Source organism: Colossoma macropomum, unplaced genomic scaffold (assembly GCF_904425465.1).
Source record: "Colossoma macropomum unplaced genomic scaffold, Colossoma_macropomum, whole genome shotgun sequence".
In the NCBI taxonomy this organism is placed as follows: Eukaryota; Metazoa; Chordata; class Actinopteri; order Characiformes; family Serrasalmidae; genus Colossoma; species Colossoma macropomum.
Window position 1 is genome coordinate 41,944,464 of NW_023494789.1, and position 22,333 is coordinate 41,966,796.

Below are 22,333 nucleotides of genomic sequence, written 5' to 3' on the forward strand. Positions count from 1 at the left end.
CTTTCCTGCTCTCAAAAGCCCTGACTTACCCTACCTGCCTTTATTTACCTCTACCTGCCCTAACTCAGCCCCACCTCCTCGGGTTTACCTCTACCTGCCCTTACTGACCCCTACCTCCCTTTATTTATCTCTACCTGCCTTTACTCACCCCTACCTGCCTTTATTTACCTTTACCTCCCTTTATTTACCTCTACCTGCCCTCACCTGCCTTTACTCGCCCCGCCTGCCTTTATTTACCTTTACCTCCCTTTATTTACCTCTACTTGCCCTTACTCACCCCTACCTGCCTTTATTTACCTCTACCTGCCCTTACTCACCCATACCTGCCTTTATTTACCTCTACCTGCCCTCACCTGCCTTTACTCGCCCCGCCTGCCTTTATTTACCTCTACCTGCCCTTACTCACCCCATACCTGTTTTTATTTACCTCTGCCTGCCCTTACTCACCCCTACCTCCCTTTATTTACCTCTGCCTGTCCTCACTCACCCCTACCTGCCTTTATTTACCTCTACCTGCCCTTACTCACCCCTACCTGTCTTTATTTACCTCTACCTTCCCTCACCTGTCCATACCTGTCCATACCTGCCCTTACAAGCCTTTACTTGCCCCTACCTGCCATTATTTACCTCCTAGTGGCCCTCACCTGCCCTAACTTGCCTCTACCTGCCCGCATTTGCCCCTCTTTACCTGGTCTGCCCCTTCCCACTGTTACACTACTGACTATTCCAGTTACTTCACATGCTGATGATGTAAAACCCTCCAGAATTAGAATATTAATATTAACAACACAATAAAAGATTCCATTTATCGTTATTTCAGCTCGACTCTCCAGGAAAAGCTTTTAGGATCATCAGTGGAAAACTGTGTTTGTGGTTGTGGGGGGAATGGGCGAGTAAACGGATGCCCGTGTTTTCTTTATGTACCCACAATTCCACTGAGACTTGCAGAAACACTGGTTTCTGTGTGTTTAACTGAGGTCTCTCTCTCTGTCTCTCTCTCTCTCTCTCGGTAGATCAGTGCTCTGAAGAAAGCAGGAGATACATTCCCTCTGACCGCTGCCTCTGGGAGAACACTTGGACAGGTGTGTCACTGTGGGTTCATAAATTTCACAAGCTATATGTCATAAGGCTAGTAATAGCGCAAGTGTTCATTAAGGTTTATTATTCAGCAACTACATAGAAAACAGTGCAAAGTGGCTGTTCTTAAGTTCATAACTGGCTACCTTCACATTAAAAGCCTCAATCCTAATTTTGTGCTCAGTTCTGATCTCTCTGACGTGATGGTTCACATTCAGATGAGTAAAGTGACTCATATCTGTCATTCATGTGAACAAACATGCACCCTAAAACAATGCTGAATGATAGTGCATGCCCAATAAAAAAAAAAAACAACAAAAAAACAACATTCTGGTCACGCGACCATGAATCAGATATGTATCCAATCTAGGACCACCTCATTCTGAAAACATCAGATTGGTGTCACATTGCAGCAAAAAATCTGATTTGTGCCTCTTTAGCCTGGTAATGTGAACAGACCAATGTCATGCTTAATGTTTCCAAAACCAGAAACAAGTTGTGTTGTTTTGGACCTATTGGAGGGGGAAACAATGCCTAATAATAGGGATTTTAGGGCTGTGTTCACATTACCAGGCTGATTTGTCAGAGCTGTGTGGACACACAAATCTGGTCTTTTCAAATCAGATCTGAACCACTTTCATTCACATTCGTCCACTTTAGTAACAGATTTGAGTTCACATTACGAGCCTCATTGCTTAATTCTGATTTTTCACTCAAATCTGTTCTTTCTGGTTGACAGTTCACATTTGTGTAGGTAAACGACTCAAGTCTGTCATTAATGTGAAAGGACCTGTGTCCTGATGCAAATGTCACGACCCGCATGCAAAATGTCACGTGCAGCGAAAAAACACATTAATTGGACTACAAACAAAAGTGAAAACACCAGATCTGTGTCACATTGGCAAAAAAAATCAAGTTGCTCCCACTCCAGCCTGGTAATGTGAACAAACACATTACCTACACAAATGTGAACCATCAAGTTAGAGAGATCAGATCTGAACAAAAGATCGAAATTAAGCAAAGAAGCTTGTATAGGGGTTCAGATCTGATTTGAAATGATCAGTTTTGCATGTCCACACAGCTGATCTGGGTCACTTTAAGGCAAAAAATCTGATTTGTGCCACTTCTGCCTGGTAATGTGAAAGTAGCCATAGTGATGTCATGCTTAATGTTTCCAGTGCCAGAAGCCAGCAGTACCGTGTCAGTAGTATTGGTGCAATAAAGCCTAATAATAGGGATTTTAAGGTTTGGGATATACGTTTATGTGTTGGATGCCTTGCATTGTATGTGGATGGCATTTCTTTTGTGCCGTGCCGTTGAAAAGCTTATGTCATGAACTTAATTTTTGTGTATGTGTGTGTGCAGATCAGTCAGATCAAAAGGTCGTACAGGCAAATGTGACCGTTACAGTACTCTGAACTGTGTGATGTCACGGATGTATTTAGCAAGATATAAACAAAAGGCAGCTTTCTGTCTACACATATCAAAGCGATAGCTAGCTAGCACAACTGATTGACAACTATGATGCTGTTGTTGCTTAGCAACAGTGAAGAGCACAGCCAGAAGGAGCATTTGAAAAATGCAGTGTGATCCCCCACACTCTCTGAAAAAAAGATATGAAACTGTCACTGGGGCAGTACCCCTCTTGTCACTGGGGTGGAACCCCCAAGGGAACATTTCAGTACCTTTAGTCAGAGAATCCATTGCAATTATATTTTCTTATTTGTATTAACTCCACACACCTAACCCTAACCCTAACCATAACACTAACACATCTGGAAAAACTTATTTAAGGTTCACAATTAGATCTTAAAACCACTGTTGTACCTTTGAGGGAACATTTACGTTGTTTGTACCTTGATGAATGAAAAATTTACCTGCACAGAACCTTTATTTCTAACAGTGCAAGAAAAGAAGGCCTTGCAGTGCATCTCACATAAGTGACCCCCTATTCATCAGTTAATTTCTCACTTTTATTGTGTGCTGAATCAGAATTTATTCATGCTAGAAAACAACACTCCACAGTAACGTAAATCCATGCCACGGTGGATTTATTCCTGGTCGCCGTAGTTGTACCTTCAGTTGTCACTGCCTAAAGTCCCTAATAATATTACAATTGTGTTTATGTGTTCTCAGGCTCTCCGGAGTTCAGACGGCAGCACTAAACCCATCTATGTGTCTGTGGGTCATCGCATCAGTCTGGACACGGCGGTCCGCCTCACGCATTCCTGTTGCCGCCACCGCGTACCTGAACCCATACGCCAGGTACCCACACACCTATACACGCAGAGCAAAACTGTTTCAGAACCACAGGCTGAAGTTTCGCAAATTCATATTTGCATCTTTCCATTCCACCTTAAATGAAATTGTATTGGAAGTAATTGCTGCACCATTTAAGGTGGAACCGAGAATTCAATCTAGAGCTGTAGAAATACAGTGCTTGCACGGCAACAATATTTTCATAGAAGGAAAGAAAGAAAGTTAAGTAAAGAAGGAGAGGAGAAAAGCAGAGGCAAGAAGGAAAATACGTAGGAAGAAAGGAAGGAAGAGTGAAAAGAAAGGAGGAAGAAAAAAGAAATGGAAGAAGGAAGGAAGAAAAGAAATGGAGAAAAAGAAAGGAAGGAGGGAAAAATGAAGTTTGAATAGAGTCTTTGTGTTAAGAGGTTGAAGCTGTATTAGTTGCATTGGGAGAAGATAAAGAATATTAGTGACAACAGAATCCCTGTTATTCCTTTTTTCCCTGTAGTGCTGAGCTTGCAAGCATTGTGATAAAAAGCTGGCGAATAGGATGGTAATTTTAGCCTCATTTTAAGACTGAATGCAGCAGAAAACTCCAAAATAAGTAAAAACTTATTAATGCACCTGAATTGTTCTGCACTGTATTGGTACAAAAATTGCTTTCTGCCACTAGGGGGTGCTCTTCTGCAGTGCTAGTGACATTTCTTTAAGTAATTTTATTCTGTATCTCTCTCTCTCTCTCTCTCTCTCTCTCCCTTTATCTGTCTATCTATTTCTTTCTCTTACGTTGCACCTGTTTCTGCAGGGCAATCATGATTTCTCTGTACTCATAGTCTCTGAAACACACACAAATGTACACACACATACACACAACTCTGTCAACTGCCTGGAGCTCCCCTCCACCCAATAGCTGCCCCTCAGCATCACTGTGTGCACTCTCTTCACGTCACTTGTAGCAGCAGTTTGAGGGTAGGGGGGTGTCGGTGGGTGATAACTAGCACCTGCAGTGTTGCTGGTTCAACACTACAGACTGCACTGCTCCCCCTAATGGCAAGAGATGGAATTTCTTTATTGAGTTAAAATTAACAGGATTGACAAGAATGAATTGTGAAAAGAATTAAACATTTCATTTTTATATGTAAGCTGCTAAATTGCTGTGACAATGGGCAGAATACTTTAGTGTGATTGTTACCTAAAATACTGGTTGTTGAGTTATCTTATTGTTTGTAGAATGAATAGTATTAATATTAGTGGAGCCATAGTTAAGTCATTAATAACACATTATGATGACATTTTTTTAAACATTGTTTACCTGTTTTCTTAATTTGACCATAGTTCCAAATACAGCTTTTAAATGGAAAATTCCATTAAGGGATCTCTCGATAAAGCTCAAGTTATTTCCAGTTACTGCTGTGCCGTGAATTTGTTTATCACTGAAGTACATCGAGTGTGAAGCCTAGCTCAAAACAGCAGCAGCCATCTTGAAGGCTGAAATCATCTGTACTTTTGTAGGATGAAAGGAAAGGGTTGGACTCAATGAGAAAGAAAACAGGTGAATCTGGCCAAGCTGATGTTTTGAGTTATTTTCAGGAAATTGTGACAGGAAACAGAGAGAGCACAGGAGCATAGAGGAAGAAGAAAAAGAGAGAGAGGTGGTAGGGCACTTCATATTCTCACTGCAATCTAGAGCAGAGCAAAGAGTTTTTATAGAACCACGGTCTTGCGATAGAGGAGTTAAATAAGTCTGAGAGTCGAGATTTAATAAATTGTGAAATATTACAATCAATTAAAATTGATTAATATTCAATAAAGCAGAGGGGAAGCCTCAAGGCTTTAAGCAACAACATAATGATTTCAGAGAACTAAAAAATACACATCTGTCAATCATCATGCTTGTTGTATTTAATCTCTGCAAGCATTTTAGAGTTTAGTACTCTTACTGTTTTGGTGGCAAACAAAAGGGTTAAATTCTCAAAGCAGAAAATTATCCAATCAGGATTGTTTTCTTTGTGGTGCGTAGGTAGACACAGCCAAGTGAGCTCTCCCATTGATTAGGGCTTCAGGAGCTGAACAGAAGGCCGAACACATTAGATTAACTACCAACATAATTAGTAACTGAAAGAGGGACCAACCAATCACATTTAGATTTACAAAAAATGTCAAAAATGTCACTCTAGTTCTACTGGAAGTTCATGTTACATCACTGACTGTGAACATGAGCTGTAGTCTAAGGGTTTGGGTTAGTTGTTAGGAATGGAAAACAGAAGCATAAGTGTCACTGTAAAACTCAAATATGTGCTCAAATATATCGCTGTTGTTGGAAACAAAACCTTGTATCGCCAAAATGAGAACTTTATAGAAGAAGGAATAAACATATTCTACTTTTAATGTAAGTCATTGGAACCAGACCTATTTCCAAGCAATTTTAAGACATTTTTGTCGGTCCAGTCATCATGAAATTTACACACAAAATATAGCATAACGAGTACTTTCAAATTATGTAAAAAACTGAAAAACTGAGAGATGAGGTTTTGTTCCGACAGCAGCGATATGTTAGTTTTAAATAAAACACATGGAATGTATTTTACAAGCTTCAGATGTCCATGTTTAATGTAGAACAACCAAAAAAAACAGAGCCTATGGAGCACTAGCATAAATTAGCATTCTTTCGTTCACGTCTAGGGTTAGGGTGTCCCAATTTTTGTTGGGGTAGAGGGGTAGGGCGAAGTGTTAGGACTACATGGCCCTCCAAATGGAGGTTTTTCAGAAGCACACTCCAAACGGAGTGTTATGAGAATAAAAGAAAAACCCAGCAAGATGGCTGCACGAGTGACCAAACAAACCCACAAATGTGAGAATTTTCTCTGTTAAAAAATTACAATAACCATTGCATTATCTTAGTTTAATGTTGTTTCAGTGTAGTATGGTCGTTTTCTTCATAACAAGCATAAAAAAACACTAATAGCATGCTAGGTTCTCTGTAGCTAGCTAGCTAATTTGCTCGTTCCACCTTAAATAGTACAGCAGTGTTGACGCCTGAAGTGCCAGAATGTAAGTGCTGCACCATTTAAGGTGGAACGGGAAAATTCGGACAAGAACCTGGTGTATAGCTGACTTCAGCTTTGTATCACCAATGAATTAGCGGTGGGTGATAAAAAATAAATGTCTTGTACCCCCTCTTTGGTGCCCTAAATGTAACTAAAGTCCGGCAGCGAGGTTGCTGAACTTTTCCCATCTCTGCTACCACTGAAGACGGGCCCGGTCACCTACAGAGCACCACTAGTAGCCTGTTAATGAAGCAATGTTGTTGTTTTTTTTTTTCCATTTCGTAGGGCAAGACTTTTTCAACCACTACCCCTTTTAACTTGTAAGTTTCAAGGGGTTAGGGTGACATACGAAAACAAAGGGTAGGGGTAGAAAGAAGAAATGGGATTGGGCCTAAGTTTTGCTCTTTATGCCCCAAACTAAAGGCCTAGCTCTGGTGGTCATGGTTCGGCTAGATTGTGTGGTTATGTTATGCATTTGGACTGGGTGTGTTTGAAAGCTATCCATGGGGGAGGGGCCTAATGTTCAACAGGAAAACTTAGAAAGGAAGATGTTCACCTCATGTGACACCAATAATTTTCAGAGAATTCTATTTTTTGCCAGGAAATGCACTCTAAGTTCAACGTTATCTCTATGACTTGCTTTTATGGGATGTTAAGGACCCCCTAGCCACCCCTCCATTTGTACTCTGATTGTATTGGAGTGTACTGTACTGTTCATGAATATGCCATGAATACTTCTCCTACATGTAGTTACTGTAAAGTATTTTCTCTCGAGCATAAACTGTCTGATGAAGGTGGCTGTTCTTTCTCCTTTGGCTCTAATGCAGTTGGCCTAATGTAGCAAACTAATGAGCATGCAGGCAGAACACGAGGAAGGCTCTGAGAAGCTTGGAGTGGAGTGCATCTGTCAAAGTAAACAGGTGCACAACAATTAAAGCCTCCGCAAAGGCTTTCCACTTTCATATCGCCGAGCTGTGGACACGATTTTCTCATTGCAAACAGGTTGGAGAAGTATTGGCCAATTTGACAGCCACTGCAGTCGTTTTTCAGCCAAAAAACACACACAAACACACTGGTGTTCACCCACACAGCAGACGGAGAAAGATGCATTTGAGCATTCAGTCCACTCTCAGTTTCTGTGAGGAGAAGTTAAAATGATGTTTACAAAACTAAGTCGCATGCATTCCCTCTCTAACCCTAAATGAAATCAGCTAAGGCATGTTTAGTGTCTTGCACTGAAGCTACGAGCCTAATGTAGCTAACAACCCTGCTGGAAAAAACAGTGCAGACTAGCTTGCATTTTATTCTGGTCTATGTTGGTTTGTGCTGCTCTGGTTGACCAGCATACCAGCATCCAAAACACAACATACCACTGCTGTCGGAACCAAACCTTGTATCTCCGTTTTTGACATAATTTAAAAATGCCTGTTGCTGTTTACATTGTGTGCTAATTTCATGATGAATGGACCAAAAGAAATGGCCCAAAATTACTTGGACAAAACGTCTGGTTCCATTGACTTACATTAAAAGTAAAGTCTGTTTTTTCCTCTCCTGTAAAGTTACCATGTTTGGGGATACAAGATACAAGGATACAGCAGTGATATGCTAGTTTTACTGGTGACCAGCCATGCTAGTCTGTGCTGTTTGTTCTAGCAGGGAAGTAATGGAAGCGTAACAAAATGGACAAAAAACATATCATAGAGTGTCTGAAACCACATAATCAAGTCTACTAGAGATTAATGAACGTCTCCACACAGTTAGAGGTTTGCATGACGATTTAGGCATGCAGTTAGCACCATGCTAATTGGTGGGGTGTAAGCTTCTGTTATTTGTTAGCTACATTAGCCCCGTACCTCCTCTTCAAAACTACAGAAGCAAAATTCAGACACCAAACATGTCTCAACTAATCAACTATATTTGGTGTAAAGGGAGGTTAAACTGTGATTTTGGCCAAACTGCTCTTATTCCAAACTGCGTTTGGCGATGTTTCATTTTCTCTGATTGCTACAGTAAAAAAAATCAGAAAGCTTTCAGAACTGCTGCTGCCCAAGGACAAAACGCAGCCACACACAGAGGAGGCTGGAGAGAGACAGAGGGAGGGAGAGAGAGAGATAATGGTGAAACAGATGGAAGGCAGAGAGAGAGAGAGTGAGAGAGAGAGAGGGAGAGAGAGAGCTGTGATTCCTGCTGCTCAGGACAAATAGAAACAGAACGCTGTTCTCTCTCTTCGCGTGCCAAACATAAAGATCTCAGAAAAAATGATTTCAGTTCTATACAAATTTACATTCCGTCGTATGAATATTTTACTACTTTATTATTGGTTTTTCCCTTATTGTCTTCCTTAATATCCATCCATCCATCATCTAAACCGCTTATCCTTCTGGGTCACGGTGGGGTGCTGGAGCCTATCCCAGTTGTCATTAGGCGGAAGGCAGGACACACTGTGGGAGGAAACCGGAGTACCCGGAGGAAACCCACACAGACACGGGGAGAACATGCAAACTCCACACAGAAACGACTGTCACCCGGCCGGGAATCGAACCCAGGCCCTTCTTGCTGTGAGGCGATGCCGCCCCTTCCTTAATATGATCCCTATTAATATTAAGCATTATATCCATTGCATTGGCAGTTATTCATTATAAGTCATCCCAGTAAAGCTATTTGAAATTGAATTTCAGAGAGGAGAGAGAGAGAGAGAGAGAGAGGAGGGTTGGGGGGAGACAGAGAGACAAGAGGAGGGGAGACAGATAGAGGGTGAGTGAGAAAGGAGAGAGAGAGAGGGTGAGTGGGAAAGGGAAGATAGAGTGAGAGAGAATGAGAGAGGGAGGGAGTGAGTGAGAAGGAGAGAGAGAGAGGGTGAGTGGTAAAGAGAAGGAGGGGGAGTGATAGTCTCCTCAGTTAAACAAACAAACCACAGTGTTTCTGAGGGTCTCAGTGGAATTGTGGGTACATCAAGAAAACATACACTCTATCTCTCACACACTCACACACACACACACACACACACACACATAGATGATCTATCTGTGATCCTAAAAGCTTTTTGTGAGAGTCACGCAGAAATAATGAAAAATGGAACGTTCACTGTGTGAATATTAATTTTGTAGTTGCTGTGAAGATATTTCTCTTGAACGCGCCTGATTTCCATGTTGAATTCTTTCTGGAGCCTTGTTTTGTGTTCATGGGCATCAAACTCAGTATACCTGTCCTGGATGTAAGCTAGCATGGCTGAAAAGTCCCCAGATAAGACTCAGATAAAGCTTGTTAAAATCTGTATGACCAGTGTGGAGAGAATATCAAATGCATTAAGGAGGAATTTCACTAATTTCTGCATAACTCAGTGTTTGAGATGTAAACAGGGTGATTCAGAGCGGTTTGGTGTGAAATGGTTCAGATTTTTTTACAGTGGTGGTGATAGGAACCAGACTACAACACAAGCCATGGTCGCCATGACTACAACACAAATATAGACATTTTATTTACTACCCAAAACCAATAGTGAACCTACACATGTCTTCTGAGTTTTATATGGAATGTTAACAATGGCAAAACAGGAAAATTCAGCATTTCTTTGAGGACTGTATTACACTAAAGACCCAAACTTTCTCAAAACTATCGTACAATAGTGTCTGTCTGAAGTGCTTTCAAGGGGTCAGTTTTATGTCGAACACTGTACATCAGCTAAAGAATTAGCTTAAGAACATTAGCAAGCTAGCAAGATTGTTATGTACATAAATTTGAGGAATCGGTGGCGGGTTTTGGAGGGAAGGCCTGTGGGCGGAGCCTTGTTTGTTTCTCTCTCTCTCACCTCTCTCTTTCCCTCTCTCTCTCTCTCTCTCTCTCTCTCTCTTTCTCTCTCTCTCTCTTTCTCATTCTTTCCCTCTCTCTCTCTCTCTCTCTCTCTCTCTCTCTCTCTCTCTCTCTCTGTTTTCCTCTTTCCCTCAAACTTCTCTCTCTCCCTCTTTTTCTCTCTTTCCCTTACACCATCTCTCTTGCTCTTTCTCACTGTTTTCCACTTTTCCTCCCACTTCTTTCTCTCTTTCTTCTGCTTCTCCCTCTCTCCCTCCTCTTTTCCTCTCTCTTGCCTCATTCCCTTTCTCCCTCCTCTCTCTCTCTCTCTCCTCTCTCTCTCTCTCTCTCTCTCTCTCTCTCTCTCTCTCTCTCTCCCTCCCTTACACCCTTTCTCTTTGTTTTTCTCTTTTCCCTCCCACTTCTCTCTCCCTCTCTCTCCCAACCCCACCCCCCGTGCTTTCTTCTTGTCTTTCTTCTCTCTTCCCACTCCATCTTCCAAGTCAGTGAAGGTTTTGTTCACAGTTGTTTAGATCAGGCAGAGGAGGCCAAGGGTAAAATACACAAACTGAAGTGATGCTTTGAATTTGCTTGATTCAGTGTGTGATTCACTTCCACATTAATAAATTGCACGGTGTATCTAAAAGTCTGTAGACACCTGCTCCTCCTGCTCCTCCTGCTCCTTCAGTGCTTCTTCTGAAATGAAGGGCATTAATAATGAGTTTGTACTGCAGTTATAGCCTCTACTTTTCTGGGAAGGCTTTACACTGGATATTGGAACATTGCTGTGAGGATTTGATTGAGCATTAGTGAGATCAGGTACTGATGTTGGATTGTCAGTTCTAGATCACTCCAAACTCATCCCAAAGATATTGGATGGAGCTCCATCACTCTAGAGAACGCAGTTCCACTGCTCCACAGCCCAGTGCTGGGGGGCTTTTATCTAGCGTATGCTTGGCATTGGGCATGACGACCCGAGGCTCCTGTGTGACTGCTCCAGAACGTTGCATTCTGTTGCACTGCTTTTCTAAGGAGATAACTTCCGTAAGTGTACCAATGTGAGAACTTACCATTACTCACTAGCAGCTCAACACTGAAAGACAACACAACACATAGACATTTTATCTTTTGTGGGTGGTGTATGAGTTCGATTTTCATGTTGAATTTTTAGGAGCATCGTTTTGTGTTCATGGGCATCATACCTGTTCTGGATATAAGCTAGCCCAGATAAGACTCATTTAAAGTCCCCAGACAAGACTCATTTAAAGCTTGTTGAAATCTGTGTGACAGGTACGGAGAGCAGATTAAATGCATTAAGGAGGAATTCCTCTAATTTCCACATAATTCAGTGATTGAGATGTAAATACAGTCATTCAGAGCAGTTTGGTGTGAAACGGTTCTGTTCTTTACAGTGGTGATGATAAGATCCAGGGGTCGCCATGACTACATCCCAAATATAGACAATTTATTTACTATTTAAAACCACCAGTGAACCTACGCGTGTCTTCTGAGTTTTACGTGGAATATTGATGATGGGAAATTGTTTTGCATTGTAGAGCATAACTTTCTCAGAACTGTCGTAAAACAATGTCTATCTATCTTTTGACAGAACTGAACTCAACAGTGTTTCTGAAGCATTCATTTTGAAGACTGTACATCAGCTAAAGAATTCATTTAAGAACATTAGCGAGCTAGCAAGATTGCTATGTGCATAAATTAGAGTTAATCTAATAGTTGGTGGCATACAAGTTTATCTGGTATACTGGTTAAAACTCTTCTTAAAGTAAGAGTTTTATCAGAATTGTTATATTTCACAGTACAGACAATGCAAAAATGGCTGAGACATAAATGTTTGTCATGTTTTAAATGAAAATGAAAGTGCAGCAGATCCTCACTCACCTCTCGCTGCCTAGCCCATTCTTTTTGAAAAATGGATGGACTTTTGGGTTTAGCATCAACTGAACATGGACACCAGTGTGCTTCTTCTCTCACTTCCTTGAGAAGTAATTATCAGCTGCAGGTCTTGAGGCCTTGGACAAGCCGTGGAGCAGCTGGTAGTGAAGCGTGAAAGACTTTATTAATTTCAAAATTCCAGCAGTGTCTGACGGTCAGAGGTGTGAGTGTGAGAATAACAAAATAGTTTCTTATTATAAAGTGAAGAGAGATCCTATATAATAAACCACTGTTAACCTACAACAATAGGTTTAGTTCAGCATCGAAAATGGATTTCAAAAAATATATATGATATAATTGACATAAATTTGTGGCCATACAGCACACTACTACAGTGGTGCTTGAAAGTTTGTCAACCCTTTAGAATTTTCTATATTTCTGCGTAAATTTGACCTAAAACTTTATTAGATTTTCACACAAGTCATAAAAGTAGAGAAGCAAATTAAACAAATGAGGCAAAAATATTAGACTTGGTAATTTATTTATTGAGGAAAAGGATCCAGTATTACACATCTGTGAGTGGCAAAAGTATGTGAACCTTTGCTTTCAGTCTCTGGCGTGACCCCCTTGTGCAGTAATACCTACAACTAAACCTTTCTGATAACTGTCGATTAGTCCTGCACATCGGCTTGGTGGAATTTTAGTCCTCCATACAAAACAGCTTCACCTCTGTTATGCTGGTTGGTTTCCTCCCATGAACTGCTTGCTTCAACATTTCTATAGGATTAAGGTCAGGACATTTATTCTTCTACAACTTTATTCTTCTTTAACCATTATTTGGTAGAATGACTTGTGTGCTTAGGGTCATTGTCTTGCTGCATGACCTGTGTTCTCTTGAGTTTCAGTTCATGGACAGATGTTCTGACATTTTCCTTTTTTATTTTCTGTTATTATTCAGAGTTCATTGTTTCATAAATGATAGCAAGCCGTCCTGGCCCAGAAGCAGCAAAACAGACTCAAACCATGAAACTACCAGCAACGTGTTTCACAGATGGGATAAGGATTTTATGCTGAAATGCAGTGTTTTCTTTTCTCCAAACATAATATTTAATCCAAACAAATCCATTTTGTTCCTATCTGTCCACAATACATTGTTCCAGTAGCCTTCTGGCTGGTCCATGTGATCTTTAGCAAACTGCAGACAGGCAGCAATGTTCTTTTTGGAGAGCAGTGGCTTTCTCCTTGCAACTCTGCCATGCACACCGTTGTTGTTCTGTGTGTTCTCCTGATGGTGAACTCATGAACATCAACATTAGCCACTGTAAGACAGGCCTTTAGCTGCTTACTCTGGGTTCCTTTGTGACCTCGTGAACTATTACACACCTTGCTCTTGGTGTTATCTTTGTCGTAACAATGGTCTTGAATTTCCTCCTGTCTGACTGTGGATTGGTGGAGTCCAAACTCTTTAGAGATGGTTTTGTATAAGCATCAACAACTCTTTTTCTAAGGTCCTCAGAAATGATACGCTTCCACAAACGTGCTGTGAGGATTAGACTGTGATTAGATCCCTCTTCTTTAAATAAAACAGGGTGGTCACTCACACCTGATTGCTATCCCGTTGATTGAAAACACCTGACTCTGATTTCACCTTCACATATGTGTAATACTGGATCCTTTTCCTCAATAAAGAAATGACCTAGTGTAATATTTTTGTTTCATTTGTTTAATTTGATTCCCTTTTCTACTATTAGGACTTGTATGAAAATCTGCTGAAGTTTTGGGTCAAATTTATGCAGAAATATAGAAAATTCACAAACTTTCAAGCACTAGTGTAAGTTACTCTGATAACAGATTATATCAATTAGAAATATTCAAGTTTATTTCAGTTCTGCTGGCTTAATGGCCACTAGGGGTCCTGCAACAAGAGGCTGAAGTAACTGAATTCACTAATTAGAAGGCCTGCCTGGACATACAGTGTATATTACACAAACACTGAAGTACGAAATTCTGTTGTAAAATGGTTTATTCATGTGCAAATGATATGCACCTTTGAATCATACATAAGACATACTTTTTCCAGTGCACATAAAAATTCATGAAAGAATGCACACAGTTACAGTCACACATGTACTGCACACATTACACAAGCACATGCTATCATTGTAAACTTTTACACCTGTTTTTCTTTTTTCTTTTTTAGCTGTTCTTTGTTTTCTCCTTTCTCGCTGTGTGCGGTTTTAAAGGAGAAGCGTGTGGCAGGTGGTGTGTGTTTTTGGAGCATGAGGGGGTTATTAGTCACAGTTTGGCTATGTGAGGGCTTCCTGTGGACACCAGGAGATAGAAACACACACAGACACAAGCGTTCGCTAAAAGCGGAATGTGATAGATCCTACATTCTTCCTGTATTTTATTGTAATGATTGTATTGTTTGTAAATAATGTAATGCTTGTGTGGGTTTATGATTCATAATTCATTTCTACTATTTTCTAACCTCTCTTTATGCCTATTTCTATGCCTTTAAGACTGATGTATGTAAATGAGCTCTGTTCCGAATAGCTGCCTTGTATTGTACCTCGGTCAAAAACCACTAAGGGCTCTCACACTCCTAATTACTGTGAAGGGTGAGTGGGCATGGCTAAACTGCTGTATGCTGAACAGGTGGGTGTACAGAGGGGCCCAGAAGTCTGACAGCATATTAAAAATCTAGGTTTCTTTTTGTCCAAACCTGGAAATAAACAACAGAATTAATAACAAGAAGAAATTCAAATATTCAAGATTCTGCTTTATTTCTAGGCAACTTAAGTAATTTAAGTGTCGACCATGTTAAGACCTTTGTGCAAAAAGGTCGTATTGTTATGGAGTCTTATCTCTTCCAGTGAAGCTCATATTTGGGCAAAACTTTGTGAAGTCCATGCTAGCAATCATTAAAGAAAAATAGCAAAATAAATACTGAAATTCATGTAGACTCAACTATTTGAGTGCTTTTTACTCAAATAGTTGTGCTGCTAATAGAATTTGTAGTGAAAAATGTTAAAAATAAAAGCGTTTTCACTTGTGTTCTCAGACTTTTGGACTGTAAATGTGTATGTAAAAACACCAAATGTATGGACAGGAGAGTAAACGGTACACTATCAAACTTTGAAGCTGCACTATGTAAGATATTTTTGTTAAAACTAAAAGAAGTGTCATTACTGAGTGAGGAGAATAAAAACAGGCTGAAATATGGTAAGCTTGCGCTGCTGTGAGTCAACCTGTAAAGCCTGAAATCTGCTGCCATTCAGCTTGTGTCTCTCTAATTTACAGGATCTAGTCTTGTCCATTACTTATTGGCTATTGGTCTGAAATTTTTTCAACAATATCTGAGGTTTTGAATGTGCAGTGCAAACCTAATGCAGTTATAGCATTGTATGGAATTCTCCCCCTTAGAGAAGCAGTCTTTAAACTTAAATCCGGTTTTGTGGCATTTCCGACACTTTTGGCCAGACGCCTTATAGTACCACAGTGGACGTCGCCTGCCCCCCCAACTCATTCTCTTTGGATTAGGGATGCACTTCGTCATGCTACCCTTGAATGTATTTGATGGACCTTAAAAGGTTCCACTCTAACATTTAATGAAACATGGTAACTCTTTCTTACCTATGTGGAAAAATCTTCTGACTTTACTGTCCCTGAGTAAAAATTTAATAATTATACCAAAATGTTGACCACATCCACTGACATCTAACTTAGGGCTATCTGATCCCTGCTCAATGCATGGAATTATATTGAGTATTTTCATTCATAGTAGAACTGTGTTCCTTATTAATCCATGTATATTGTTTTTATTTTTTATGCATTGTTTCTTACTGTGAAAAAAAAACCTTTAAAAGTCAGAGGTATCAGATCGGGAGTTATTCACACCACATCGTACGTCTTTATGTATTAACATCACAAGCACAGACTCAAAAGGAAGGCCTGGCTCGATGTTTAGGCATCAAACACAAAATCAACATTATACTGATGGATATATAATGTTTCACTCACATCCTCTGAAGACGCGTCCTTCATCAAGTTTTGACTGAGTTCTCTTTGAATGTTACCAACGTTACCCACGCAAGATGTTCTTCCGCGTGTTGTATGCAGTTACACATTTCAACTAGAGAGGTCTCCAAATCCCCAATACTTATATAGTGTAGCTTTAACTATTAAAAATAAAAAGATTTTTTTAATATTACATAGCTACTTTAAAAACACACACTGAAAGGTGATGGCAATTTATTCAATTTATGCAACACACACACACACACAAACAAACACACACACACACAAACACACACACATTGGTGACTGCGTGATAACGCTGAGTCACAAACCTCCCTCTTTCTCTCTGTTTGACCGCACTGAGTCACAAACACCTTGTAGGACAAAAGCTGGATGAAAGCCGAGTGAAGAGCCTTCAGTGGGTTTTGGAGGCATTTCTCCAAGCTTTCTCACATGCGCACGTTGGTGTTTGATCTGTTGGGGGTGTTATGCAACACCAACAAACTGCACCACCCTTCTCCTCAGCATAGAGGCCTGAAGACTGCAGGCTCAGGAGAGAGGCGTAAACTTTACTCAACAAGCCCTAACATTATGTCAGCTTTTCCTTCGGCGTTTCACTCCGAGGCAGGACATCTTCATTTAACTAAAATCAGAATTAACCCTGCAAAACTGCGGCCTTATTGCTCAGTTATTAATCTAAAGACTTATTATTCAGGAATTACTGTAAATAAATGGGGAGATAATGTTCCACCACCCAAATGATATCTGGGCTGTAGTATGACCACGAGTTTAATACTAGTTAACACAAGTTTAATTGTTTTATTATGATATCATAATAGCACTAATGTAAAAGAGTTATGTTGTTTTATTATGATGTCATAATAGCACTAGTGCAACATAGTTCTTTTGTTTCATTATGATGTCATAATAATGGCCTTAATATAACAAGATTTCTGTTGTTTTATTATGATGGTATAATAATGGCCTTAATATAAAAGAATGCTCTTGTTTTAGTATGATGTCATAATAGCAATAGTGTAAAATAGTTTTGTTGTTTCATTATGATGTCATAATGATGGCCTTAATATAACAAATGTGCTTTTGTTTTATTATGATGTCATAATGGCACTAGTGTAAAATAGTTCTATAGTTTTATTATGATGTCATAATAATGGCCTTAACATAACAAGAGTGCTGTTGTTTTAATATGATGTCATGATACCTTTAATGTCATTATGATGTCATAATAACACTAGTGTAACATAATTATATTTATATTCCAGGCTGACATGCGCTCCAGAGAGTACCTGCGGACACACTTCCCTCCCGCCAGCTCTGAATAGAAACACACAGAGGTGAGTGTGATACTGAGCCAAACCTGCGAAACCGTCTCAGCACTACTGTAGCAGCATGTTTACCACAGGAGATCTGACTGACTGATTAGTTTGAGTAAAGTAATTTCTCCTCAATCCCACAGATAGATTGAAAGACTATACCCCCAATATTGACATCAGCATTACGCTACAGGACAATAACAATAACAACACTGCCATGTTAGCAAGTTTTCTTATCCCATTAGCATGAGGTGAATTGGAAATGTCTTCTATTACTACTACGGATTTAACCAGTTACAGAAGACCATTCACTCCACAATTATTTCTATCACACTGTAAAAGGTACACATGCTGCAGATTCATACCGGATTAAAATCACTCCACAGTTATTACTGTCAGACTGTGAAACTACACGCGCTGCAGATTCGTACTGGATTAAAGTCACTCCACAATTATTTCTGTCAGACTGTAAAAACTACACACACTTCAGATTCATACTGGATTAACGTCACTCCACAATTATTTTCTGTCAGACTGTAAAAACTCCACACACTTCAGATTCATACTGGATTAAAATCACTCCACAGTTATTACTGTCAGACTGTAACACTTTAGAAAGACTTTAGAAAAGTCTAATACTGTGATTTCTCCTGTGCAAATGAGCCTTTTGATGTTTGTCTGGGCAAAGCAACCTGAGTGAAGTTGTGAAGGATTTTTGAATTCTGTTTGATATTCTTCTTCTTTCTTGTTGCTCTTGTTGTTGCCCTCAGCATCACTTCAGAGCACTGAGCATGTGTTCATGAAGCTCTGATTACTCACTGCTAATCGACTTTAGAATAATTAATGATGTGACGGTGAGTTAGTATTCTTGTCTTCTGTTCAGACATGTTATTCAGGCTTAAAGAGCTTATAGTGTATTAAAGGGCATTAAAGGTCATGTGGGGGAGAGAGAGAGAGAGAGAAAGAGAGAAATTTAATGTCATTTGTGAAATTCTGCAGATTCTAAACCTTCAGTCTGTACCACATTTGGATTAATTAGCAGAAAAAGAGATATTTTATTATGCTTATGTCAAGCGAATAGGCGGAGTCACCAGATGCTAAAAGAACATCATTTGTGACTCACAAAATGGGCAAATGGTAACGTTAGAGAAGCTGTTCTCCACTTTATAAACATGGAACCATTTTGGAGAGCTTCATCACTTCATTCAGGAACTGAAACTTTATAAGAGCTTCTGCATATATATCTGATCTGTTGTCGTCATGACAACGCGAGGGGCAACAGTGATTGGTTGAGCGGGTTTATGTCGCTGGCGAAAGTTTAAAAAAAATCAAACAGAAGGTCTTTAAAAAAGATGGTTCTTCAAGGGTTCTTTAGTAAAGAAAACGGTTCTATGTAGAGCTTTGAACTCTCAAAGAATCCTTTGCGTGTTTAAAGAGTTCTTTGCATCATGAATGGGTTCTTCAGATTGATGGAGAATGTACTGTAGATGGTTCTGTTATTCTATTGTTACAAGGTTGACGTAACTATAGAAGAACCCTATTTGGTTGCTATATAGAACCATTTTTAAAAAGGTACTATATAGAACCGTCTACAGCACATTTTCCATCAATCTGTATAATTGCATGAAACACTTATAACTAAGAGAGTTATAACTAAGTGGCAGTTGAAGGGTTAAAATAGAGCTTTCCTGATGTTATGAAAGGGTCAGACAGGGAGAGAGAGAGCCAGAGTGAGTATGTGCGGGAGATCGAAAGGAAATTTAGCTTTGATCCCTCTCTCTCTTTTAGCTCTCTCTGCTCTCCTCATCAAAGGCCTGTATGAGCTCTCAGACGTCACACACACGCGCGGCGGACACACGCGGCTGATGCTGATGACGCTCGAGTGCACGTTTGCCAGATGCAGCGCAGTTTGAGGTGCGTGATGTTAGAGTTTAGTGCCATCGCAGAGGGTCTTTCATAATCTGCAGTGCAGCATGACTCAGTCTGAGAGCTTTCACTACACAGGTGAAGCTGGGGGTGGGGGGATGGAGTATAGGGTTTAGGGGATATGTTCGTCTTATCACTTATATATTGAAAATATCACAGCTTCTCACACTTTTCTCTCTCTTGTTTTGTTACACATAGAGGTCAGTAGCCTGTTTCAAATCCTCTAGAAAGCATACAGTCATGCGCAACAGTTTGGATACCTGGTTGAATTACATGTTTTGTAATCATTTTCTCAGTTAGCTGAGTTTAACATACTGGAAACAAACAAAATATAAAACATAAAATGTGCTGTATCTTTTGCACAACCCTTATTTAATGTTCTATCTTTATTACAGTATGTTAAATTCAGCAAATAAACAGTCTAATTGACTAATTCTGTATTAAGATGTGTAGAGGTGTGTTCTCTGTAGAGCAGGGGTGCCCATACTTCTGTGGCTTGAGATCTACTTTTTCTAGTGGACAGGTCATCATGATCTATCTTAAAAAAAGAAAAGCTTTGAAACTTTTTTAATGCACCTCAGTGGCCTATATTAAAAGTCAGCATTACAGGGAAAACAACTGATAAATCACACTTACCTTATTCTGATGATTTGCACTGAATGGTGTCAGCTGGTTTGTGTAGTCTGGACCACTTTTTTCTTCCTGAAATCATTTTTAGCTAGAAATTTGTTATAGAAGTGTAGTTCAGAAATGCCTCTCGACGGTCCTGTTCTTTGGTAGTGCGATGGCTACTTGGCAAATCAAGCAGACGCATTTGAAGTTTGACACTGTAAAAAATAGTCCTCCTCCCGCTCTGTGTGGAGAAGGTAAGTGTTTGATGTCTTTCTGCAGGTCTCGAACTCATCTTCTGAAAGAATCCGTGTAGGTTACAAAAAGAAATCTGCTAAAATGGCTACATGAACTGGCTGTAGATAAATGAAAACTTTCTAGATTGCTAGAGAGGCAAACTTGCAGCAGTGCTATAACTGGGCTGTGGCGTAGCTGTGGTAACAAGCAGTAAATTAAAGAGACAGTGGCCAGATTTCGCGTCAATCACGTTGACGTGCCGGCCACTAGAAGCAGTAAGGAAGTGTTGAAATGTGATAGCCTATTTGAATGAAGCGCGATCTACCAACCTGCACTGTCCAATTGACCGGTCGATCGTGAAAGATGTATTGGGCACCTCTGCTGTAGAGGATGTGTCCACTTATTTACATTAGGAAAACCAATAAAACATGTCATTTGACCAGGGGTGCACAAATTTTTGCACAGGACTGTATTGTCCCTGACATATATAAACAATGAGTTGCTGTTTTTCAACTTCATTTGAGCGTCAGCTCTTTATATTGTTTGAAAAGTTCATGATGAATGGACCAATAGAAACACTCTAAAAAAACTCAAAATAAAATTGTGTACATTAACTTACATTAAAATTAGAGATCACCTAACATCACCCACAGTTTGAAGCAAGTGTGTGAAAGTTCCAGTGTTTGGAAAAAAAAGCAGAAAATGCATATTTAACAGAAATTTACCCACAAGCCTCAACAAATAAATCTAACATCAGCTGTTTGAGTGTTCAGTGTGTCACTCTTTACCTTTATTACAGCTTCCATTCTTTTCAGGAGACTCACTTTCAGTTTCTCCAAGAAATCTGCAGACACACCTCCAAAGTTCAGTCTTAGAAGTTGGTTTAGCATTTTCTGAAGTAATCAAACAGATTCAGTGACATTGAGGTCTGGACTCTGGGGTGGTCAGTCCATTGTTCAGCTTCTTTGTTTGATGTGTCCGTCTCCTTTTCTCAGTGAGGTTCTTCTTGAACAGCTACACAACCTTTCAGACCCATAGCACTGAGTTGTCGTCTCACAGTGGAAAGATGGACAGAAACACCTGTGGATGTTTTCAGATCTGAAGCAGCTTGATTTTCTCCTCTCTCTAAGGGGTGAAAGCTGTAAGTGCTGTTTATCTGATGGGGACAGTTTTGGTGGTCTCAGAAGTCTTAGTTTTTCTATATCTTCTCTATGACTGTAATTTCACCACAGTGGGAGAGAGTGTGAACTGTACTGGACCCTTACTGCAGCATCATTCCTTTGGTCAGGGAAGAGAAAGGGAAAGAGAATGCATCAGCCGCATAGAAAGACAGATTAAAGGTTCTGTGCTGGAGGAGAAGATGGAGAGAGAGAGAGAGAGGGAGTGAGAGAAAGACTTGACTTTAAACAGTCCTTTATTGTCACATTCTTGCCAACTTAAATCCATCTCACAAACACACCCATCTCACCAAAATAAATAATTCAAAACATGTAACAAATTTATCTTCCTCTTCTATTTTCACATCTACAGAGTCCATATACTTAAACAGAGAGAGAGAGAGAGAGAGAGAGAGAAAGGAGAGATAGCATCCACTGAAAAGTGAAAAGAGGAATGGAAAGATGAAGGAGAGATAGAGGAAAGAAGGAAAGTATAGAGGGGAAAAAAGTAAAAGAAGGAATTGGGGGAGACAAACGAGAGATGGGCTTAATTATAGAGTGAGAGAAAGTGAAAAGAGGGATGAGAGGACAAAGAGAGAAAGTGATAGGAGGAAAGGGAGAGAGAAAAATAAAAGGAGGTAGAAGAAAAAAAGAAAAACAGAAGGGGAATAGAAGGATTAAAAGAGAACAGTGAAAGGAGGGATAGAGAGAAGTAAAAAGAGGGATGAGAGGACAAAGAGAAAGTGATAGGAAAGAAAGAGAGAGAAACATGAAAGGGGTAGAAGAAAAAAAAACAAAAGGTGGGACAGAAGGATTAAAAGAGGACAGTGAAAGGAGGGATAGAAAAAGAAAAAAGTAAAAAGAGGGTTGTAGAGAGAAAAGGTGAATGCAGGGAAGATAGAAAATAGACAAGTGAAAGGATGGATGAAAGGACAGAGGAATAGAAAACTGCAAGTTGGGGTGGCAGGACAAAAAGGAGGAATGTAAAAGGAGGAAGAATGAAAAA

At 39.9% G+C, this 22,333-nt stretch overlaps 1 protein-coding gene across 1 annotated transcript in view; it reads left to right on the top strand.

The window, feature by feature from the left end:
- LOC118808589 (endonuclease V-like) overlaps positions 1–22,333 on the top strand; it is a 67,281-nt gene that overhangs the window by 13,506 nt on the left and 31,442 nt on the right. The window contains exons 6-8 of the mRNA XM_036571372.1: positions 1,014–1,082; positions 3,214–3,342; positions 17,348–17,419. Coding sequence (XP_036427265.1) covers positions 1,014–1,082; positions 3,214–3,342; positions 17,348–17,407 — 258 coding nt within the window. The 3' untranslated portion in view covers positions 17,408–17,419. The remainder of the gene's footprint in view (positions 1–1,013; positions 1,083–3,213; positions 3,343–17,347; positions 17,420–22,333) is intronic.